Here is a 25,253-nt window from a genome sequence, read left to right on the forward strand (position 1 = left end):
GTCACTTGAGCTGACACAGACAATACAATTTCTAATATACCTTCCAAAAATTAATGAAGTTTTCCCCTCTTCTTTCTATACTTTCATAAGTAAAACAATCTGTCTTGATTCTTTAATTTACTGGATATTACTCTAGTTTTTACTTGTTTACAATATGAAATGTCCCAAACAAATTTCTTTACTTTCTAAATATTCCCATCTTATTTTCTCTAACTCTGATTCCTGAGTTGATAATGTCTACCCACTAGAATGAGCATCTCTATACTTTGAACATATTCACCATTAGATAGAACTGAGGTCAAGTTGAGGTTCTGATAAAGACTTGGCTTTATTGTGTTTTGAATCTTGTGAAGAAAGATGCCTATCCTGGCAAATTGTGGTTTGGGGAACCTTATGTTACTTAACCACATTCCCATTCATTGCCAGAAAAGAGAGGTTCTAACTTAGCTTATTAGTGGTAGGGCCCAGAAATCATTGCCTTCAGCACACTAGATGCCACCTACTCTTCTCTTTTGTGGCCTTCAGAAATCATCTTTATTATTTGGGGAAACCCCAGCTCTGAGAGTCAATATTGGACACATATATCTCCAAAGAGATCACTGTTCTCTTCCAGTCCAAGACAGTCAAGAAACTTAAAAGCACACACATGTACACACACACACACACACACACACACACACAATATTTACATATAGCTGGAATGAATTCCCTACTGGGCTCCATTAGTTCAATTTCTAAGGCACAAGAAAATCAGCAGTGTGAACCAACCCAAGCCAAAGTTAGAATTTATATGGAAAGGTCAATTTTCTATTTCTGGTTCTAGCCAAGACTTTCAATTTTGTAAACACCCATAATAAACAGAATTTTAGAAAAGAAAGACAAAATATACAGAGTAGTGCTCCAACTTGTTACAGGGACAAGATTTCCTTTCTCCCATCACTACTACACAACAGCCTATTGCACTTGACTCCATTTTTTCTGTAGCTAAGGCAGAAAATGAGCTATTTCTAGGTCTGCATGAGGGAACATGTATGAAGTTGCATAATTCTGAAATTCTATAATTAATATAAAAGTTCCCCAAGTTATTGGAAGAGGTTGAGGATTTCTTATGCCTTACATTTTACAACTACATGAACTAAGTTGTTATAATATTGCTGTTAATAAGATTGGCAAATTGGAAGATGGCCTTTGTCAATTATTATTGCGCAAGAATAGCATTTTTGCGATGATACCAAGCTCTTGACCCATACCTGATCTGGAGATAATTGTTGCATTTATTCATGAACCCAAATGGAGATTAGAAGCTTTCTTCTCAAGGAAAGAGAGTGTAGAATATCTGACCATCTTCAAGGGAAAGACTATTGGAGAAAACTATAGGCTTCAGGGATGAATTTTCTTCCCTAAATTTGGTAAGCCATTTATAGTTTGGCTATGTACTGAACGGCTTCCAAAATGATCAGCAAAAACAGGAGAAATTAAGACAGTGAACTTTACCATAAGAATCTTTAAGGAATAATATTCCTAATTAGAGACCAAATATACTTCTAAAGAAATCTTTTGTTTTGCTGTTTGGTAAAAAGTAAGCAAGGAGGAATTTAAAAAGTTAATTTCCTTCCATAGTAAACAGTTAAAAATGGGAAATGGAGGGGAAAGCAATGCTTCTCCACTTTACCACTTAATTAAGTGATCAAAGAGTTGAAATGGTCTATACATGAAGTCATAAAATATGATTACTTCGACAACCCGTCTATGGAAATTAGCCTCATTCCTTGATATCAGTTTTGTCAGACATAAAAATAAGTTTAAAAGCAAAATCCTCCAAATAACACACTCTTTTTGGAGACATGGGTTACAGAGAATGTTGTCAATTTTTCTGAACAGGTCAGCTTCCCCTCCTGCTGCTAGCCAACATTGTCAACTTTGCAGGTTTTCTCAGACCCAGAGGTCTTGATTGGAATTAGGATGTCCTCTCTGCCATCTCTGTTGTCCTGAGATCCATTTTGGTGTAACTCAGGCTGGCAGATGATCAGATGTTTCTAAGTTTACATGAAGGAACATATCATATAATTCTGAAATTCTATGCAAAAAAGACTTATAAGCTCCCCAAATAATTTGAAGATAGTGAATATTATATAACAATTTGAATTTACAAATACCATTTCTCATATATGATCTTTTTTTTTTTTTTCTTTAAAGGGAAAACTCAGTGATGATTGCTCTGGAAAGGATCAAATGAATTTTTAATCTTTAGTAATATTTTGACTTCAATGGGTAGAATCACAGTATCATAGATTTAGAACTGAATGAGACTTTAGAGTTTAGCTAGTATGGATACCATAATTGCTCAATCTGTAAGAAAAACCATTGGGGCAGAGCTCTGAGCCAATGGCCCTTTACTAAAGGGTCTGTGATCTCTTCTAATGAAGTGGATCTCAGATCTTCCTCATACTCTGAAATGCCTCCTCCTTCCAGGGCCTTAATTATATAAGGCCTAATGCTAGATTTAATATTTGAACACTCCAAAGACAACTACACAGAATACAGAATCCCATTGATTCATAGACCTCGCTTTGAGGGCCAAAAATTATGTTATCAGCCCTCCCAAAATGAAATAATGGGGGGGGGGGGGGGGGAGAAGAGACCATAGAGCATCTCCACTGATTTAAGTGGTCATAAGATGGTCACTTTTTCATGTTGGACATGTTGGTCTGGAGGTATAAAAATAAATTGGGAGACTTTCCATGCAATTGAATCACATTTACCATGCTGGGCTTGATCATCATAATAAAGAAAAACAAGAGTGGAGGGCCAGCCTAGTCTAGTTAGCTTCCTATAATTAAACAAGTGAATTTACAATCTGCAGGTCACAGTTCTGGTGCCTAATATATAGAACTTAGAATCACTATCCCTATGGAATTATAACAAACTGATTAATACTGATTGGAATAGAATAGGGGTCCAAATGAATCATCTTTCACACTAGTTAACAAAGGATTCTAAAATTATTCTGTCAGAATATCCATCTTCCAAAGCTCTGGAAATTAGAGAATGTATGAGTACAGATTAATTTTTTTTTCTGATTTGTCTTAAGTGGGGTAAAAAGCATTCTGATTAAGCAATTATAGAGATCATTGTGATTAGTCCTTGATAACTCATTATATAGATCACAAAAAAGAAAATTATTTTTATCTTGTTAGAATCCACTTAAATGAAGGACTTGCTGAAAATGAGACTTTTCAGCTATCATTTAGTTCGATAGGCTTTTCACCTCTATTGTAAAATCATCTCACTATTTTGCCACAGAGATGAGTTCGTTCTGACAACTGTTCTACAATAACAGCTCACTTAATTTCGAGAAGATGGGCTTTAAAAGTCTCATTTACTTGTTCTTTATTGTGTGAAGTATAAAGTATAGAAAGCTTAATTCTGTTATTAGAGACATGGCCTTACAATCCCTTAGCCGGCATGAGTAGCAGATCAACATCTGCAGACACGTTTGGGGAGGAATCAGCCATGCCCATGCTTGAGAACCACAACTTTACTTATTCACATGACCAGACACCAATCATGACATTTCTGCCAAGTCAAGAAAGGGAGACCCTACTTGGAATCTCAGGTTGTACATAAGCTTAGAAATTAAAAATGCTAGAGCTGGACCATCCCTAACAAGAACATAATAGATGCTCAATAAATGCTTTTTCATTCATTCACTCCCATCAGCACCTTTGAGAGCACACTTTTGTTCTATAATTTTATCAACCTTATTTTTTTCCTTTGTGTGGTGGGAGATTGCTGGGTGGATGACTTGGTCATGAGCTGGAACCTTTGAAGTTGAGGCACCAAGACCGCCCTTGTCATACCATCTTAGAGCCCTAGAATGTTTGAGCTGGAAGAGAGCGGAGAGGTCAACTGCTTTAAGCCTCACATTCAGCAGCACACTTCTGTAGTTTTATTTGTCACACACTCACTTCTTTCTTGGAGGGGAAGTTATGGTCAACAAGGTTCTTTTTGTTACTATTCTTTGGCCATTTCAATAACGTCTGACTCTCTGAGACCCCTTATGGCATTTTCTTGACAAAGACACTGGAGAGGTTGGCTGTTTCCTTCTCCAGCTCATTTTACAACTGAAGCAAACAGGGTCACACAGCTAGGAAGAGTCTTAAGGCCAGATTTGAACTCAGAAAGAAATGTCTTTCCTGTCTTCATGCTTATTGCTCTATCCACTGTACCATCTAACAAGAAAAGTTTTCTAGAAACAGCTAAGTCAAGAAAGGGAGGCCTCCATCAAGCATAGAATGATTGAACCATTGGGCAGAATGTCACCTCTGTGTGGCTCTGTTAACACCCCCTGCCATTGATGGTACAATTTTGTGTGTTTGTCCAATCCCAATTGGGTGGGAAGGCAGACTAATAATGTCTGCTTAAGTCAAGTAATGACAGGCTAATAGCATTACTGAATTCTAACTGACCAGCCACCAAATACAGCTTGATTGCTTCAAAGTAGGTTAGACAAGCATTTAATTAAAGAACTCAAAACATAATTCCATTTGAGATCCTTTAACTACTTTACTAAATTGCAAGCATAAAAAAGAGTGGAAGGGGAGAATGGGAACCAAACCCAATCTGTCACTGTGCAAGATATAGGAGGGAACAGGGACCAATGTATACTTGTATTCTATTTGGAGGCAGGAGATCAGAGGAATTGGACTTGGGGAGGGAAGAGATAAGAGTTAACCATCACACATAGTCCTCAATGAGCTGGACTGCTCTTATTATTCCATCTCCTTCACCTAATAGACCAAGTTTCATGTTTAGGTAGTCAGGATGAAGATATGATAGATATTTCTACTTATACAGGAGGCAATAATATTCCATTTTATAATGCTAACTATTAAATAGATAAATAATTAGATCAAATAATTTAGCAAAAAGTGTTTTTTATAGAAATGCACCATTCTTGACTGTAGTAATAACATGTCTACATTCTGAAGGACCCTTGTTTCACTTGTTTATCTCTCCAAGAGAACACAGGAATTTTTTTCGATCAGTAATCATCTGTAAACTATCAGATCAAGAAACACTTTTCTGTGGAGAATAAAATAGAAAAATGATAGGACTCTCATCAAACACTTCCAATAAGGAGGCCAATATCTTGATGGTTCAGCCATAATATCTCATTACAGTGATCATTAAAAGATCTGGTGTGAATAGTATGAATGGAAATAATTTCTAATTTTCAAAGTTAAAATAATTTCCAGTGAAGAATTTCCATAAAAGTGGGGTGGGACTTTTGGCTTGGGTGATAGTGAAGGTAAGAATGTTTGGAGAATAAAATACATTTCTAATTTGTGCCTTGTATATGATTTTTCAGTGGTTTTAAATCTATTATTCTTTGATGGTGTGAAATAGAAAGCTACTGTGGAAGCTGTCTTTTTAAAGGCAACTCAGCCATAAGTCCATTTCTGCCAAAATGAACCAGAATCAAACTGGGCAATCTGATATTTGGAGGGTTGGTTGAAGAAAAATGAAAGTTTATAATGCTTTTTTTCACTACACTGATAATTATACCTAGGATGGAATTTGGGGATTTGCCATGTTGATTTCTCAGAATTGGTTTCCTTGAAGAGTTTCCTCAGAAGTCCCAATCATTTTGGCAGAATTGAGATAAGGAGATAGGAGAAAGAAGCTCAGGAAAGTGGAGAGTGGAGCCCACTTAAGAGTGCTATCCTATGTTTTATATTTAATTTCCATTCAGTATTCTCCAAAAACAAGTTACTGTGTAGCTTTATTCTTTAATACCCTCAGGTGAAGTTTGTATGGAATCTTTTCTTCAGCAGCAGATTTGTGAACTAATGAGTCATGCCGATGCTTGAGAACTATAGGTTAACTTCTTTACCTGACCTGTCTACAGTGGTAGATTTTCTTGGCCAATAAGTATCTGTAAACTGCCAAGTCAAGAAAGGAAGAATACATTTAGATAGCTTCAGAATATCATCCACTCTTCAAGCTCTCCAAGCCTGTCTGTTCAGTCGCAGTCATGGCCAATTCTCTGCAACCCCCTTAGCATATCAACACTGTCCAAGGAGCTTTCTTGGTGAAGATCCAGGAGTGATTTGTCATTTCCTTTTCCAATGGCTTAAGGCAAACATAAATGAAGTGAATTGCCCAGGATCACACAGCTAGTAAGCATCTGACTCTCAGCTCATCACTCTCTATACTGAACCATCTCTCTGCCTTTAACATAGTAAATATATAATAGAGGCTTCTTCATTCAATCAATCAATAAACATTTATTAAGCACCTGCTATGTACACTGTGCTAAGTTCTGGGGATGGCTAGTTGTTCTTTATGCTCAAAGAGGACCAAAATGACATCACTATGTCAGGGTCAAGGTATAGTGTGTCCAACTGTGGCTGATCAGACCAGTAGGAGGTGAGAGAAGGTTCTATCACAGGTTGGGCATAAATAGTCCACAGGAATGCTTGAGGGGAAATGTCTGTCTAAATTTGTGCATCTTTCATTTCTTTTGAGCTATTGCAATTCTGCTTTGCTCACAGATCACAGTGCCGCCTTTGGTGAGGGCATGCTATGTTGAGTAGTCCTGAGCCAGGGTCTCCAATGCTTCAGAATTAATACTTAAGTTCTTCAGAGGGACCTTGAGAGTGTCCTTGTATCACTTCTTCTGACCTCCACATGAACACTTGCCCTGTGTGAGTTCTGCATAAAATAGTCTTTTGGGCAAATGTACATTTGAGATTTGAACTATATGGCTAGCCCATCAGAGTTGTATTCTCTGTAGTAGGGTTTGAATGCTTGGCAGTTTAGTTCAAGAAAGGACCTCAGTGTCTCTTCTCTTGCCACACAATCTTCAGTGTCTTCCTAAGACAATTCAAATGGAATTAATTCTGGAGATCGTCCATACACTAAAGAGATCAGCACAACAGCTCTGTAGACCTTCAGTTTGGTGGTCAGTCTAATAGCTCTCCTCTTGCACACTTGCCTTTGGAACCTCTTCAACCCTGAGCTAGCTCTGGCAATGTGTGTATCAATCTCATTGTCAATGTGGACATCCCTGGAAAGTGTACTGCCAAGGTAAGGGACTTATCCAGAGTATTAAATATGTGTCCAATTGCCCATAACTGATGGATCCACAGATGGATGGTGTGGTACCAGCTGGTGAAAAATCTGTTTTCTTGGAGTTCTTAGTTGTATACTTTCATCTCAAGTGTCAGAGGCTGCACTGAGGGCACAATCACAGGCAAACAAAAAATCATGCACCAACTCTCCGTCCACCTTAGTCTCAGCTTGGAACGTTTTCAAGTTGAAGTATTTGCCACCCATGGCGGAGCTGAATGTGTTGCCATTTTTGTCCCCATTGAAGGCATCCAACAATGTTGCTGGAAACTTCATGGGAGCAAGCACACAGCCCTGCTTTACTGACACTTTTGGTGACTGGAAAGTGCTAGAGCCGCATCCATTAATCCTAAATCTGGGCAAGCGTGCCATCGTGAAGTTAACATACAGCACTGATGAACCCTGACCTTCCACCTTCCCTCATAACTGTGGACAGACCTTTCTGGCCTTTCTCCTGGAGCTGTCTGGCAGAAAATACCACACTGACTGGTCTCCAACCCCTTCCAAAGCCACCCTGGCTCCAGGAGAAGAACTCTGACAACCTTGCCAGCAATGACAGGATTCCCTGCCCCATCCCCTCCAGCCCGGCAGTAATATCAAAGAACAATCTACTACTTTTACCTTTAGATGGACAATGGAGGTGCCCTGGAATTCCGGGGAGAATAACCACCTCTTGCCACATAACCTGAAAAATTTCAGGTGTAGGAATATCAAAAAGGAGAAAAGACAATCTAAAGCTTACACTCTTAAGGAGGGAAACAACTGGCAAACAAATATGAAGCAAGTGATGTACAGGATAAATAGGAAGTAATTAAAAGGTGTCACAGTGGACAGAAAGCTGGGGTTGGGAGGCCCCGAACTCAAAACTGGCCTCAGGACGCTACTAGCCATGTGACGCTGGGCAAGTCACTTCACCCTGTTTGTCTCAGTTTCCTCACCTATAAAATGAGCTGGAGAAGAAATGGCCAAGCCCTCTGGCGCATCTGCCAAGAAAACCCCAAATGGGGCCACAGAGAGTCAGACAATACTGAACAACAGAAAAAGAGGAAAAGGCCGGGAAGTAAGAGGGGCTGGAGGGTTTTAGTTGGGACAGGCATTCCAGGCATGGGAGAGAGCCAGAGAAGATGCCTGGGCTGAGAAATGGAGGTTGAGGAAGAGGATGTAAGGGCTAGGGCAGGGTCAGGTGAGGAAGGGCCATTGGGAGTCACAGCAGCTTATTGGGTAGGAGCTGACGGAGTCAGACCTGCCCTTTAGGAAAGGCAGCCCCCTTCAACATTGGGCGACGGGATGAGGGTCTGCACCAGGCTGGTGGCAGTAATAGAGGAGAAAAAGATGTTCTAGAGATGTAAGGGGTGGGCCAGGGCCAGGGGAGAAGGGCCATAGGAAGCCACAGCAGCTTATTGGGTAGGGGCTGACCAGAGTCAGACTTGCCCTTTAGGAAAGGCAGCCCCCCTCAGCAGGGGTGACAGGATGAGGGTCTGCACCAAGCTGGTGCCAGTAACAGAGAAGGATGTTCTAGAGATGTAAGGCGTAGGACAGGGCCAGGTGAGAAGGGCCATAGGGAGCCACAGCAGCTTATTGGGTAGGGGCTGACTCTCAGACCTGCCCTTTAGAAAAGGCAGCCCCCCTCAGCAGGGGTGACAGGATGAGGGTCTGCACCAGGCTGGTGGCAGTAAATGGAAGAAGGGAGGATGTCCTAGAAATGTGGTAAAAGTGAACTCAACAAGTTTTGGCAACAGTACTCGAGGTTGGGATCTTGAGGAACTGGGAAGAGAGAAGGTAGGAAGTGGGAGAGTTTGGCAAGTGTTGAGTTTAAGATGTCCAGAGTGGGGATGTCTGAAAGGAACTTGGAGGTGGGAGGTTGGAGGTTAGCAATTTGAATTTCTTGGGGCAAGGATAGGTGAGTATCCTCAACATAGAGGTGGTCATGAAATCCATGGGACAGTGAAGTCTAAAGGGAAAAGAGATGAGGGCCCTAGACAGAGCCCTCCATCAGTGCCTTGGAGAATCCTATAATTGTCAAACTCACTTTTTCCACCATACAAGTGGAAATTCTTGGCTGGAACACTTGCTTATTATAACCTGGAAGCTGCAGACTCAAAAAAAGAGAGTTCAATACTTGAAATCCTGGACCATTCCTTGATCCTGGAATCCTAGAATGACAGAGTGAGAAGAAGCCAAGTGTTGTGGTTCACACCCCACATTTGACAGTTCACTTTTGTTCTATAGTTTTGCTTGTCAAACTCATTTTTTTCTTTATCTGATGAGATGTCATCATCACTCTGTCTCGTCCCCAACCATCAGCTGGAAACTGGCAACTCAACAAAGGAGACTCCACATACAGCCTGGAATGTCCTCTGATCCTGGAATCCTCGAGGGGCCTAGAGGTTTTCGTTTTGTAGGATCGCTTGTCAAGCTCACTTTGTCTTCCTCTTGCATCCATTTGGTACGTGGCCACAAAGGTAGTCACCATTTTTATAGCAATCCTCAGTGAGGTGTTAAGAGGAGGTAATTAATGGCTTGTCTCCCTGTTAGTAGTAGTGGGAGATGACCGAGGTTGTAGTGCTGTTAGCATGAGTCTTGAGCTGCCATTATAATAGAGATTTCTCAAGGACTATTTACACCCCTGTGGTGCTGATGCCCTTGTGTGTGTGTAGGGGGTGGGGGAGATCTCCCACAAAATGATTGCCCAGAGTTCCAGAACCTGTGTGTCCATCGCTACTACCATCACCTTGGTGATCTGGATATGTCACTGGACATTGGCGAGGTCTACCACCCGCAAAGCTACCCTACTCTTGGTCAGTGGACTCTGCGTGGAGATCAGGCTCACTCCATGGCGGCTACAGCAATCCCCTACAAATGTACAGAGTTTTATGCCCACACCACTTTTGAAATGGGTAGATCAACCATGTGACAAATAAGAAGGGTTGTCTCCCACAATGCAAAAAGCTGTTACTGCATTTTCCCACTCCTGAGAGTATATTCTTTGGAACAGATACCATGGGAAGTCCGGGCGGTTGAACAGAGCCCAGGCTATCGGTCGCATCAAGGCCAGTGAGTCCCGATCGGGCCGTTTGGCTGGGTCCGCTCTCAGTCGTATTGCTGGCGCAGGTAGATGTTCCGGCCAGAGGCGGAGAACACAGGCGAAATAAGTGTCATCTACGAGATTCCCGAAGCTGCGCTGCATCTGGGCCAGTGGGAGGTGGACCACGTCTGGCTGGAGGGGGGTCGATTTAGCTGTGACATCTGGAACCAATGGACCCAGAAGCCCTGGGTCTGACAAGTGTCCCACAGCAAGGTGCAGAAGCTCCGGTTTCTGAGCCAGAGAGGCTTTGGCCGTCCGGGGCCGCCACTAAGGATTTGAGCTCGGATAGCTTGGTTTGCCGCATGCAGTGTAGTCCATGTTTTGGATCATGCTGGTTGTCTTTAAGCCTGAGCATTTCCCTGGCTTGAGCTTCAGGCAGGATTTGTGCTTCTGGGAAGAATCGGCTGCTGTCCCAGCCTCCGTGGCTGCAAACATGCGCCAAAGGCCAAGACTGGCACCCCTGAGGCCGCATGCAACCAAGAGAGGACAATACACTAGGCCAGGGGATACAAGGACAGGGCACGGGAAGCCTGGAATGTCCAAGCCTGGAGGGGCCCAAGAGGCTTTAGAACATGTTTGTCCTGGAGCCAGGTGGGAAAAGGAGAGGGAAAGATGAAGGGAAGGAGAGGGGAAGCTTTGCCTCTGGGTCGGGCCCACCTTTGTGGATGACCCGGGACCTTGTGGCTTCCGAGCCACCCACATCCGAGAAGGGTAGAGTGGGAAGAGTAGCCCATATTTCTCTGGATGGGCCCTGTGCCTTTTTCATGTGGAAATTGGTGCATCTTGCTTGGCCTAATCAGGAATGCTGGCACTCGTGATGCAGTTCCACTTTTGTGGAGGTGCAGGAAGAGTATACATGATATGGGAGGTGTGAGAAGAAAATACATTGTTATCCTCTGAAGTCTTGTATTCATTTTTCCTCATCACACTTTCCCTGAACCCAAAGGTGCTAAGCCTATATTGTTCTTTTATGGTGGGAAGGAGAAGGCCATTACAGAGGATGGCACTGGTCCCAATTGTTAAGCAAGAAAAGCATTTTTTCGATGACTTTTCTAACCCATAGAAATGCTGGAGAATAATTGCTTCATTTGGTCATTTGACTGAGCAGTCAGAGTAGGCTTTCTCATCCATTATCTGAAAACTCTTTAGAGCAAGATTGGGATGCTATTGTTAAGATCCCAGAATGTTATCCAAGCTTAGAGATAAGCAAAATGGAAACTTTGGGGTCCCAATGGACAGCACATTTCTGGAATTTTTACTTATCAAAGTGTTTGCCTCCATATTCAGTTGTTGCTAAAAATGGGAGACACAGGCAGGAGAGGGGGACAGTGGGCCACCATCCCACATTAGTTCTTTCCCGTGCTCTATGCAAGTATGGCAAGGTACTGCTGATCATCTGACAAGCCACAGGGCAAGACTGATTAAATATTTTGTGTACAGCCAAAGGCCCCCAATCTTGAACTCAGTTTCCTCGTGTGATGTTTAACCTGCAAATTGGAATTCTCTTTAAATCACTTAAAAGTTTGAGGACTTGATATCATAGAGGAAGGAAGAGGGTCCAGCTTTTTCTTTCTGGGTCTAGACAGACCTTTTCATTAATATCCCGTGGTGGTTAGCAAAGGATGATCAAAGACATAGAGTGGTCCCTCCAAAGTCTTCTCTGGGACAAGACTGTTCACTGCAGTACCTTCTCTCTATCCCTTTGGACCATGTGGGGAGACCAGTGTGTCTCAGTCTGCATGAGGTCACCTATGTCATTTTAAAATTTTGAAATTCTTTAAAGCAAACTATATGAAAATTCTCATGATAATGAGCAGACTGTTAGGTCTTAAATTAATTCTAAACATAATTTCTCCCTTATGAAGTTTTCTAAAATAGGGAACCCGATTGTTGTTCCTTCTGAAATTGTTTAAATGCATTTTCAGTTTTTAATGAGCACATGGTCACCTTTGGTTTCCATTGGTAGCGTTGGAGGCTCAAGTTTTAGGACTGGAGGAGAGTGTAAAGGATTTCTACACTATCTAAGGGAAGTTCTAGAATTCTTCTTTGACAGTATCCATGTAGTCTGGTTCCTGTGGGCACTGAGGCCTGTGCCAATCCCCGAGAGTGTGTGTGTGTCTCTGCATGGGGATGTTCTTTGTCTGCGCCCTCTCCTGCTCATTGTCTCCATCAGACATTTGCTTCCCGTTCTAGCTGAGTCTTTTTGTCCGGGGGGAGAACTTTCCCTCTCCCAAGTTGTGCCCACAGACCCTCTTGGATCCTCTTTGGGCCTATATGTGAATGAGGACAGATAGGTTTAAGGGAGCACCATCAGGTAGGAGAACTCCAATATTGTTAGGATTTTTTTTTTTCTTTGCCATTTAAACTGGTAAGCTATTATCTAGATTTAAATCTGGATTTGCTTTTGCTGGATGGATGAGCTTGTTTGTAAAGGTGAGAATTGTTTCTTTCATCTTCCTGAATTTGGGAGTAGGTATATAGGAAGCTGGGAAAGGGTGTTGTTTTTAAATGTACTTATCCAAGCAAAAATCTGTTTTATCTGGTCCTGATCAACCCACATACATTTAAAAAAAAAAAAAAAAAAAAAACATTTTCCTGGTCTGTGCCTTTCTTGTGCTCATTTAGCTTTAGAAGAGGGAAAGTGTTTCTATTTTAATTTTGTTCTTTAGGTAGATTCCAAAATTTTTGAAAAGTCTGGTTTTATGCTTGCTTAGAGTGGCATTTAATTTCTTCTCATTGTAAATTTGACGATTTGGGGTGAAAAGAGTAGAAAATGGAAGCATTCAAAATGAAGAGCAAGATCTCTCTTCTCTTTTCTTCTGAGATACTAGTGCCTCAAGATTTTTAAAAAGGGAAGCAAGAAGTGTGAATAAAACCCACTTGGTGAAAAATAAAAAAAAAATAAACTTGAGAAAACTAAAATAGTTGATATGAGGTCTAAATATTGCATACCATTTTCATTGGTTTTGCATATATGGAACTTGTAATAATTTTACTATTATCTTGTTGGAGAAGAAAAAGTTTGAGAATTTGAAGTCATTGTTATGACTGATATTGGTTGATATATTATCACAAAGGCAAGAATATATAAAATGGGAGCTCCTCTAATCACCTTGATTAGATATGTATTTGAATGTTATGTTTTTTTGAGGATGAAGAAAGGTTTATTTTGGTTTTGGTTTGGTTTTGGAAACTAGAACTATGGACTGCTTTTAATTGTGTTAAAAGAAAGTCATCACCTTAGATTATTTTGCTCCATACAAATGCTTTGGGGGGGAGGCAAGTTCCATTAGTGCTGCCTGGTTGCTAGGGCAATATTTTGCATGTTTTTCATTGAGTTATCCTTTTCCTAATGTGAATGAGTAATTTCCTGATGCAGAAGCATTTCATTGCATTTTGTGTAAAAAAAAAATTGTCCAGTATGATGTTTGAAATATTCATGAAAATGAAGGATGTAGAAAAGTATGTTTTTTTTAACCAACAAGAATATAAAACTGAATGTGGTTAGCTTTAAAAAGATTTTAATGCTATGGATGGGGGGAAAAAAAACCCCAAACTCTATAATTTTGAAATCTATAGTGTATTCAGTCCTAATACTTTCAAAACAAGAGAATAGGAGAATTGAGAACCTCCATACAGTTAAAAGGTAAGATCCAACTCCAGAGGGCAAATAAATGCCCCTGAGCTGTGGAAAGAATCATGTTTGACTTTGAGAATGTGGTCTCCTATTGCTAGATAAACTGTCGGTTGAGAACTAAGTGGGAATCACAAATGCCATTTTATTTAGCCTAGAACCTCTGATTCTCTACAATGTATTTTGAAAGTTTGATCTTATCTTGAAAAGCAATTTCCATATTGATGGAGAAAGCATCTATGAGTTACTTAGAACTGAGGTTCGCAATGCCCAATGAAGATGTAGGGAAACATTTAACATAATAATAATAAGACACAGCCTAGATAATGTCAATTTGGGATTTTCTAAGTCAATCTATAGTCTGGAGAGTTTGACACAAGTAGTGACAGAACATGGGAGATAGACCTCATGTTTTGCATTTGGCAAATGTTGCATTTTTTATAGACAGAAGGTTTGTGGCAACAGCTCTTCTAGCAAGTTGATTGGTGCCATTTTTCCAACAGCACATGCTCACATCCTGTCTCTGTGTCACATCCTGGTAATTTTAACAATATTTCAAGCTTTTTCATTATTATTACTTGTGTTGTGACCTGTGATTAGAGATCTTTGATATTATTATTGTAAGTGTTTTGGGGTTCCATGAAGAGCATCAATATAAGATGGCAAGTTATAAGTTATGATTATTCTACCAACCAATTGTAGATGTAGCAAATTTCATTGTTGAGTCAACAGTCAACACCACCAAGACAAGACCCTATACTGGCAAAAGGATTATGATTCCCTGAAGGTTCTGGTGATGCTAGCGTTTTTTAGCAATAAAATATTTTTTAATTAAGGTTTGTACAATGTTTTTATACATAATACTATTGCACACTTAATAGACTATAGTTATATTATAACATAACTTTTATAAGAACTGGGAAACCAAAAAATTCCTGTGACTTTTTTTGCAATGGTTGGAAAAAGAACCCACATATCTTCAAGGAGGCTTTGTACATGGATTTGTGAAGAGGCTGCTTACAATATGGATCCTAATTAATTTACGATTTGTTCTTCAAGAAATCTCTGGCCAGTCCAAAACAACTCTATTTTCCTCTCTGTGCTAGTTGTCTTTTGTTATGCTGAATAAGGTTTCCTATTCTCCTCCTCAATCCCTCTCTTCCATCAAGCCCCATTCATTCATGGCAGCTGATAAGATGTAGCATTCAGAGGAATTAAAGGCAAAATTTAGATATGTAGTCACTGGATTATATCTTCTATTGAAAATTTGAAATGAATGCACTGGAATATGAGAAAAAATGTATTGAACAAAAATTAGTGCATCAACTGAGCAAGTAGAATATGCATTGAAAATCTGTTGTTTATCAAGTATCAAGGGAACATTAGGTAATGGTCCTTCTCATTGTCTTGTGTTATTAAGATAGTGCAACCCATGAATGAAGCCATGAAAGACTTCTCCCTGATACAGTAAATTTTCTGAGAGATACAATAGTAGATTTTTAACTTGCTTTGCATTTTACTTGCTTAATCAATTACTTTTGATATGAGAGCCATAATAAGATGTAACAATTTATTAGATATAAAAACTCCCCTCCATTGGTGAGTTTCGGAAGTATTCAATCTTATTAAGGAAACACAACTTAATTTAATTATAAATGACATGATATAATCAGAAAATTTATACATTTAGTGAAAATGTTTCTCTGGTCTGGAATTGCAAAGCATGGGAACTTGACAAAGAAAAACAAACAAACATGCTAGGAGTATGCTAAAAGTCTCATTGTCCTGTCCAAGAAAATAAGCAAATGTGCTTTTTATCCTTACCATTTAATAACTGATTCTATTCTGCAATCGACCTTATTCCATATTACTACTTCATTTTTATAATTGCTCAATCCACATTTTTCCATCCCAGGGTCAACTTTTCCTCTGAATTAGTTATAAATTAACAAGCTGTCATCCCCAAAAGGTATATTACTTTGTAAAATTCTCCTCTTCCTAACAAACCTTTCTAGGTGCCAGGAAGTCAGCTAGCTTAGCTCTGTTAACAGACCTGCAAGATGGTGATAGGTCCAAGAGAACTTTTGCTTAATTATCAGAGAGAAGTGGTTACCAGGCCCAGATGTATTAGCCCGATTTCTTTAAAATAAGCATTCGTGTTGTCCCTACCCCTAAAATGCTGTCTACACATTACTGTCTTCCCCATCTAACTAACTCCCCAAACTATCCTGGTGGGCTCTTGGTCCTTGGTCACTAAGAAAGACCATTGGCCCAATTTATTATTTAGATCTACAATCAATAATCAATACTTGTGTAAAATGGATATAGCAAAGATTTCTTTTAAGTTGGCCTCCTCGATCATTATATACTTCAACAACAATACTATATGATGACCAGTTCTGATGGACTTGGCCATCCTCAGCAACGAGATCAACCAAATCATTTCCAATGGAGCAGTAATGAACTGAACCAGCTATGCCCAGAGAAAGAACTCTGGGAGATGACTAAAAACTATTACATTGAATTCCCAATCCTTATATTTATGCCCACCTGCATTTTTGATTTCCTTCACAAACTAATTGTACAATATTTCAGAGTCTGATTCTTTTTGTACAGCAAAATAACGGTTTGGTCATGTATACTTATTGTGTATCTAATTTATATTTTAATATATTTAACATCTACTGGTCATCCTGCCATCTGGGGGAGGGGTGGAGGGTAAGAGGTGAAAAATTGGAACAAGAGGTTTGGCAATTGTTAATGCTGTAAAGTTACCCATGCATATAACCTGTAAATAAAAGACTATTAAATATTAAAAAAAAAAAAAAAAGAAAGAAAGAAAGAAAAAGAAAAAAGTTGGCCTCCTCAGTGAAATGCAGAGTTCTAAGATCATTCCAGATCTGCTAACAGTTTAAGATAATAAAGTCTGAGAAACAAACAGTGCTGGACTTTGGACAATAGACAAGCAACTAGGCAAAACCTCAGTGCTTTAAAATATCAGCTAGAGAGTGGTCATTTCCTGTCTCCACACCCAGAAAATCATAGGTCTATCTAGAAATTCCAAAAAGAGATTCAATTCATTGTTCTGTCCATTATACCATACTGCCTTGAAGCATTATAAAGCCTTAACTTCACGTATACCAGTTAACTGTTCTAAAAAACGACTAACTTCTAATTTGTGGATCCATCCACTTTTAAATAATAAATATGCAGGCATCCTTAAAAAAGCTCAATGATAAGACAAATATGAAGTTTGTGGAACAAAGATATCAATTAACTAGGAAAGTTAATATAAGTTATATCTTTTGTTTTAAGGAAAATAATTTTAAAGTTGTCTTAGAAGAGAGTAAGTGAACATATATTATCTTTTACAACTGAAGTTAAGGAAGCTCAGGATTGCTTGTGGGAAACAGGTGTTTGTAAAATGTTCTATGTCAATGTGGCCCTTGTGATGACTTGGTGTTCCTGTGATCCTGGTGTTCCATGAGTTTTCTTATGTGCAAATAATCATTGTATTAGCTCTCAATGTCCCCTGGGTTCTCTGCCTTAGCAAACCACATCCCCTGTCAAATTCTCAAGGGCTTCAGTTTGGACGAGGGGAGTCATCCCCTTTCAGAGTGAGAGCAGACCGCTTAGTGTCTTCTGCCTGGGCTAGAATCCTAATACCATGCAGAATATTAAGAGAAAGAATTTTGGACAAGAATGGTATATGACATTTAGCTCAACTAAATATTTGACCTGAATCTAACAATAATGATTGTGAATTTAAACTGGTAGAGCCTTCTACGTATTTCCTAATCATTTTAAATGTGAAATTCATTTGTTTATGTGATTGCATTTACAATGAGACATATCTTCCCTTAGGATAATTAATCAGAACTTTTCACTTCCTGTCATCTCTGTTGCTCAGTCTAAAGGGATATGTAATAACATCCAACATCATCTCACACACAACTTTCGGAAATGCATTTGACTGAAGTCATCTGACTAGTAATGTTTTATTTCATATTTTAAATTTATGATATTGTATAAGTTTCCCTATATTGTAAATTGTTTAAGAGATACTGTTTAGAAGGTGATAAAATTATGTTATTGGAAAATTAAATTCTTTTTGATTCATATACTGTGAAATTGGACATTATTGTCATAATGTTAGAACCTATGAAACATTTAAAAAACTTATTTTAAAAGGAATAATTCCTTATTTTGTTGGGGGGGGGGAGGGAGGGAGGGAGACCCTAGTAAAAAAAAAACAAACTCCTTATATTTCCAGGTTTCCTGGAAACATCTGCTTGAGCAGGGTCATACAATCTCATCAACCCTATGAAAGAACTTGTGAATTGGCTTACTGAGAAAATGGATCCATTACAAACACTCCTTTAACAAAGCAGAGAAACTTTGCAAGTTTGTTTATAGTATTGAAGTACTTTATGTGATAATTTGTGATTGCAAAAGTTATAATAAAGTTATAGCTGGAATATGGTATATATTAAATTTACATCTTGAATTTAGTCTTCACCATTTTAAGGATGTAATTTTGCTTAATAGGATAATGAACAATACCTTAAGAGATGGATATTTTGTTAGTCTAGATGCAGGAGTCCTCAAACTACAGCCCTTGGGCCAGATGCAGCAGCTGAGGATGTTCATCTCCCTCACCCAGGACTATGAAGTTTCTTTATTTAAAGGCCCATAAAACAAAGTTTTGTTTTTACTATAGTCTGGCCCTCCAACAGTTTGAGGGACAGTGAACTAGCCCCCTATTTAAAAAGTTTGAGGACCCCTGGTAGAGATTACTGCCAGTGTTTTCTGGGACTCTTTTTGGGAAAGATCATATATTCACTATGCATGTGGAATTCCAGATTACAATTATTTTCTTAATTTTTAATGATTGATTTTTACACCAGCGCGAGTTTTCATTGGGAAAGAATATTTTTTTTTTAAGTAAATGATGTTAAGTCTGATAAATTTGTTATTGTAGCTTGAAAATAATAATACCTGAATCAGCCCTAAGCTATGATTACTGATACTTTGCAGTCTAGGCTTAAGTTTCTTTGGACTGTGAATTTTCTCTTTGAGCAATATTTTCAGGCTTGTCTGTGGTGTTGAGCCAATGTTTTATTCAAGAAAAATACCAATGCTCGATGGAAGTGACATCTGTGAACTGCTACCAGTGGATATCTGTCCTTGGGAGGACCTTGGGAAGAGTGGGGGTAATTCCCTCTTGACTCAGTTTCCCCCTCCTAGTTAATTCTGAGCCTGGCTGTGAGGTCCCGACGGACAACTGGCTGCCAGAAGAGCGCTTTCTCCTATTATTGATGGGCGGAGTAAGCCCGGAGGACCAGTTCTGATGCTTCTTGGGGGCAGTGCCTCTGTCAGGCACAGAATTTAGATCAAGACAGAAACAGCGCATGGCTTGGAGAAACTCAAATTGTCTGAAGTGTCCCCTCTGGGCCCCTAACTTGACACTGTCCTTATAATTCTGCTGGTGTGATTAGAATCAAGTCGAAGCTGGCTTTCAGCGAATGAAGCGGAATTTAAGTGGCTGAGCTAAATGGTGGTGAGATGTTCTGCAATCACCGCTAGAAGCGCGCTGAAGAGCAGCAGCAGCTGTGCGGGCGAGGCTGCTCCGAGAACGGGTGCAGGCCGGGAGACATCTGGGCTCCCAGATGTGGGGCGCACTGCCCCCTCCTGGCCCGCCCCCACTGCGGCTGTCTGTGGGCGGAGACAAGGACTGCCCCGCCCCCACACGCACACACCATCCACAGGGGAAAGGAGAAGATTAGTTGCTACCATCTCCCGGCTCTCTGCAGGCACCGACCGTCCGGGATCGTGGCCCCGTTTTGTACCGTCGCTGGACGCCCGTTTTTCCGTCGCTACGTGTTAACTAGTCCCCCCCGGGCATGTTTGTCCATCCCCGCAGCATCGCCTCCCCAACAAGCCCTTCTAGACGCCAGGGAGCCGGCTCCGGGCGCTGCGGACCCGCAAGGTGAGGGAGGGGGCCCACAGAACGGCCGAGGGAAGGGTGGGCAGGAGGCCCGCCCCACCCCCACGTCGTGGCCCTCGGACGCGCCGGGAGGAGGGCGGCTGGAGACCCCCGCTGAGGGCCCGTGCCCCGGACCGCAGCCCTGGCCCCTCGGGCTGGGGGTCCCCCTGAGCGGGGGCCCCTCGGTTCCGCGCACCCCCTTCTCTCTCCCCAGCGCCCCGGTGCGCCCAAGAGCCCAAGGGGCACCGAGGCCGAGGGAAGATTCAGCACCAAGACGGGGGCTGGAGACCAGGAGCACGCGTTCTGCCCTTCCCCCGCCTACAGACTACGTTTCCCAGAAGGGGGCGCGCTGCCGGCGGCCGCATCCCCCCCCCCCCCCCCGCTCCCTCCCGCTTCCCTGGGTTGCCATGGAAACGCGACATCTCCCCCGGATGCTTTCATGTGATTTCCGTTTCCTCCGGTTTTTTTCCGGGCCCCTGTAGGAGGCGCCTCCGGACCCGGTGACCCCGGCCCCAGGCCGGCCTCGCCCGCCCCTTGAGAGCGTAATTAGCCGCGGAGGTCGCGCCCTGAGAGGCCCAGGGGAGCGTCCCTCGGGGGACTGTTTGCGGCGCCCGATAACGCCCCGTGCCCTTCCCCCACTGGGTTCGCGACGTCCGGACGACTTTCTCGGGTTGGTATCGGGTCCGCCCCCTGAGATGGCCCCTCCCCGCCGGGCGGCGCCCCTGACCCCTGACCTGGTCCCCTCCCCCTCCGGGGGGCGGGCGCGCTCTCGGACTCGGGCCTGCGCCTCCAGCCCGTCCGGCCCCGAGCGCGTCGGGGGCGCGCCTGCGGAAGGGTCTGCCGAGGTGACCCCGGAAGATGCGCCGGCCCCCTCGGGAGCCCCCCCCGCCCTGCCCTTGGGGGCCCCGCCCACACACCCCCCTTCGGCGCTCCTGCCCCCTCAGTCTGGGCTTCCTGCGGCCGCTTTGCTTCCTTCCCCTTCCAGCCCTGGGGGAGGGGGGGCGTCGCCTCTTCCCGCGTTCAGAGGCGTCCGAATCTCTGAATATTGGAGGACCGGGTTTTCTGGCCGCCTTAGGGAGCCTGGTTGGCCCGTCCCCCGTGGGCCGCTCGTGGGGGACCGCACTGGCATGGCTTGTGGCCCCCTGGGACCCCCGATTGCTCTTTCTTGAGCCTGAGGGTTTGTCCGGAGCCTGGGCCTGCGCGCCCGGGGGCCCCCTCACTCTGGCCCCTCCCCAGGCAGCTGCCCCCTCCCCCGTCTCTCTCACTGGCTCCCTTAGCCCCGTCAGCGCCACTTCCGGCCGTGGGGCGGCTCTGTCCCGAGTGCTCCCTGTTGGGTTCCTTGAGTTAGCGTCCGCGCCAATGTGCTGGTCTTCCTGCTCCCCCCCTGTTATTCCTCCCCAGCTCTCTGCTTTTCCCCAGAGGAGAGGTGTTTGGGAAGGAAGAATGGTCCCTGTGCCGACAGCCGGGGCCCAACAGGTAAGCGGGAGGTTCCTCTTTCTTCCGGGGAAGACCCGTATGAACTAATGCGTGAAGAGAGCAGAGCCAGGAGACCTTGTCCCGAAGGTCAGCCGCGGAGCACTGGCCAACACAGATCCGCAGCAGTCGCAGAGGACTCCGGACAAAAGTGCTCTCCACCTCCCCAGAGAAACGCGAGTTGAAGCAGATGTTTTTGGCAACACAGCCTAAAGTGGAAATGGGTTTTATGTGATTTCACATGTGATTGACAAGCAGTCATCAGCAAAGCAGACTCCTCAGGAGTCAGCGACAAAGGAATGATTTGCAGAACTTATTTTTCTAGCAGGATGAGGGAATTACAAGTTACAGGGGTCTTGAAAAACTTGAACGTAATTCAGTTGGATGAGGCAAATCCCTTGATCTGTGATTGGGCCAAGTACATCCTGGAACACTTTGGGTGTGACTTATTATTCCTGCCAATGTTGGGAGCGTGGGGGCCATCCTGTTCATTGGGGTTGTTTCCACAGCTCAGATTAAGTGGTCTGGGGTGCAGAAAGTAACTCTTATAAGAAAGCAAAGGGGATAAATTCTCATCTCCCTTCATCTAAAAGCTGTCCGAGTTAGGCTTATGAGCTAAAGGAAACATCAGGATAATCCACATCAACTTGCTTAGGAGTTATTTCCCTCCCCTTTTCCGGGGGTGGGGGAGGGGCCGGAGGGAAGAAGAGAATTTGGAACTCATTTTTTTTCCTAATACTTCTGAAGGCCCCTGTAGAAACATTTGACGTGGCCAGGGTACGCTGGGCTTCATAGTCTGTTACAGTGCTCATTTGCAGGGGTCCGATTGGAGAGAATTGGGGACTCCTAAGAGTGAGAAACCTGGGGTGCTTTACCCATTTTATGTCTTAGGGCCAGTTACCCTAAGTTAGAAAGAGGCTTCTCATTATGAAGGCCTGTTCTCCAGCCAGGAAGCAGAGGGGAGTCCAGGGTAGATCTGATAAGATCTGAAAGGCACATGAGCAGCCTGGGAGAGACTCAGCCAGGGCTCAGTCCAATCCTCACATCTGGATGGCGCCCCCATTCAGGAGGACGCGCCTAAGTCGTGGTGGAGTTGTCCTGGCTCAAGGCTCCAGCAAGCAGGGTCTCCTGTACTTTCTCCGAGCCTTGCAGCCTCCAGGGAAATGCCATTCCTCCGTGACGCCGCATGCCAGGGGAGGTACAGGCAAGCAGAATTTCTTGTATTGGGGCTGGTGGGCTCCTGCAGGGGCTTTGATGACCCTGATATATTACAGGGGCATATTACCTGTGAGCCTCAGCTTGACTCCAGAAATGGCTCCTGCAGCTAAAGGGGAGAAAACGGTATAGCCTGGGACTGAGGGACAGCTCATGAGCAGGTACATCAACTCTTGAGAGATGGGCCAGCTCTGGTGGTCCTAGAATGAGGGGGGAGGATGAACCAGAAGGGATTGGGAAGGCATATGTGCTTTTGATGAAGCATATATATTTCTATATATTTTAAATAAAAATTCATTTTCCCTAATGTAAAAACAATCCTTTTTTAAAAGACAAATTTACTTATTAATGAGCTTAGTCATGGATAAATACAAACATCCCTAGATTCAAAGAAGAACCAGAAAATTGACGTGAAACGATTTATTTTGGCAAGTTTATAAAAAGCACGTGTAACCTCTTAGAAATGGTATTGGACAGATGGTGGGCAGAATGAGGGTGTAGGATGGAGAGCCTGAGCAGTCCGCATGACATGGAATAAGAATGGAGGAGCCTCTTTCTCTTCATGGTCGGATGTGCTGGAGCTCTGGGGTCCTCTAGAAGAATGTGGACGAGAAGCCTGAGGGAGGGGATCAGTGAGGTCCCAGGCCCAGCAGAGGGTGGAGCAGCTGCAAGTGTCCAGTGGAAGGGACGGAGCTTGGGCTCATTCCTCCTGGGCGGTGGTCAAAGGCAGTGGGTGTGCAGGTCCTCCTGGTTCTCTTATGGATCCCTTATGTCTGTGATATGGGGGATGGGAAGAGTACTCCTTTTGCTGATAGAGATTGTAGCCCATCCATGCTGGCTGCTTTTGGGCCTTTCTGTCCAGGCCCTCCCATGAGTTTGCCCCACAAGATGCACCTGAGGTGCCAGAAGCCAGCCTTGAGTTGGGTCGAAGTCAGGAGCCCATCTGAGTTGGCCCCCTTCTCTTTCCAGCACACATTTCTCTGATAAAGTTGTCCATCTGCCTCCCCTGTGTCCTGTGCCCTTCCATGCTCCCCCATGCACCATGGGGTGCAGATTTTGTGCAGGATGCCCTCCCTGCCTCTCCACAACAGCCAGGAGACAAACCAGTCCTGTGGGTCCTTTGTCCTGGGGCATTTGGGGGCCTGGCCCCCTGGTGTTTTCCTGGGTGATGGGGTCATGTGCAGACCGGAGGGTCACGGACCTCACCTGTAGAGGATCCCTGCTGGGAACATGACAGTATAAGATGGGATGTGGGGAAACTTCCCTGAAGGAAGATCAGAATAAAAGGCTGGGGAGTCTGCAGAGCCCAAGAGGCAAGAACCTAGGAGGGCAAAGAACTGGATCTGAGCCTTAGCTCAGGCGCTGCTTGTTTGACCAGGAAGCTGCCAGGGAGCTTTTCCCAAACTCTGTTTTCCCATCTACATTTGGAGACATTAAATATTTGTATGTAAATGCCCCTGTAAGGCAGGGGTAAGATTAGCAAAAAGGTGGAGAACTAAATGAGGATCACAAGCCGCCAGGAGTCAGAAGAGATCCTAAGATTATCTAGTTTAACCATTTTCTTTTCCCCTCTTTAAAATTAGTCTTTATTGGGGCAGCTGGGTGGTGCAGTGATAGAGCACCAGCCCTGAAGTCAGGAGGGTCTGACTCCAATCTGACCTCAGATACTTGCTGGCTATGTGACCCTGGGCAAGTCACTTAACACCAGTTGCCTCAGCCAAAAAAAAGGTATTGAGTACCTACTATGTATCAGGCACTAGACTTTTTTTTTTTTTTTAAACATTTTAAAAAATTTTGAGCTTCAAATTCTCTTCTTCCCTTCACCCCCTTAAGAAGTCAAGCAGTGTGACATCCAGTGTGTATATGTGTATATATATATATATATGAAGTCACCCAAAACATATTCCCGTCTTAGCTGTGTGGGCAAGACAAAGGAAGTTTTTTTAAAGTCCGCTTCCGTCTGCACTCAGTTCATCATTTCTCTGTGGAGCCGGAGAATACCTTTCGGCTCCAGCCCTTTGTAGCTGTCATGGATCTGGATCGCAGAAGCAAATCGTTCTCAATGTTGCGGATGCTTTAGACGGCGTTCTCCCGCTTCTGTCTCTACTTTGTGGAAGTCTTTCCAGCTTTTTCTGGGAGCATGCCTCTCATTGCTTCCCTCACAATCCCGGGCCACAGCTTGTTTGGTGGCGTCCCCACAGCGCCCCCCTTTCCCCCTGCCCCGGTTTTCTAGATGGAATGCATACTCCCAGCAGACTTGGGGACAGATCCAAAGTCAAGGGGAGTTGATTTATGGCCTGATTCCTCCTTCCCCAAGCCGTTTCCGTAATTCTTCAAGTCTGTGATTCAGAAGCCGTTTCCAACCAAAGCCCTGATACTTGGGGACATCTCAGTGAGACCAGAACCCCACTCTCTGGGTCCTTTACTTCCTGCTCCATGTGGGGATGGGCCCTTGGTGTTTCAGGAGTCGGTGACCTTCCAGGATGTGGCGGTGGTCTTCACGCGGGAGCAGTGGGCTTGCTTGGCCCCTTCTCAGAAGGAGCTGTACCGGGACGTGATGTTGGACACCTACCAGAACCTGCTCTTCCTGGGTGAGGGGATTCCCCAGAGGGGCCTCTGCACCCTAACTTGGTGACAACCCCTTGGCCTTCAGAAGCCAGGGAGGCCTTGTCCTGTGGGCCAGGCCTAGTACTAGGAACAGTCCTGGCCCCCAGAGCTTAGCTTCT

The 25,253-nt window shown here is 43.5% G+C and overlaps 1 protein-coding gene across 7 annotated transcripts in view; it reads left to right on the forward strand.

Annotated features, from left to right (window-relative positions):
* The first annotated feature begins 19,598 nt into the window (after positions 1 to 19,598).
* The window catches only part of LOC100921915 (zinc finger protein OZF-like), a 52,132-nt gene continuing 46,477 nt past the window's right edge, over positions 19,599 to 25,253 (forward strand). For 4 of the 7 annotated variants that reach the window (XM_031949545.1, XM_031949546.1, XM_023495476.2 and 1 more), the window contains exons 1-2: positions 19,599 to 21,315; positions 24,992 to 25,118. In XM_031949545.1, coding sequence (XP_031805405.1) covers positions 20,698 to 21,315; positions 24,992 to 25,118 — 745 coding nt within the window. In that variant the 5' untranslated portion in view covers positions 19,599 to 20,697. The remainder of the gene's footprint in view (positions 21,316 to 24,991; positions 25,119 to 25,253) is intronic. The other 3 variants (XM_031949541.1, XM_031949540.1, XM_031949542.1) reach the window with 3 other exon arrangements.

This window comes from Sarcophilus harrisii, chromosome 2 (assembly GCF_902635505.1).
Source record: "Sarcophilus harrisii chromosome 2, mSarHar1.11, whole genome shotgun sequence".
Taxonomy (NCBI): domain Eukaryota; kingdom Metazoa; phylum Chordata; class Mammalia; order Dasyuromorphia; family Dasyuridae; genus Sarcophilus; species Sarcophilus harrisii.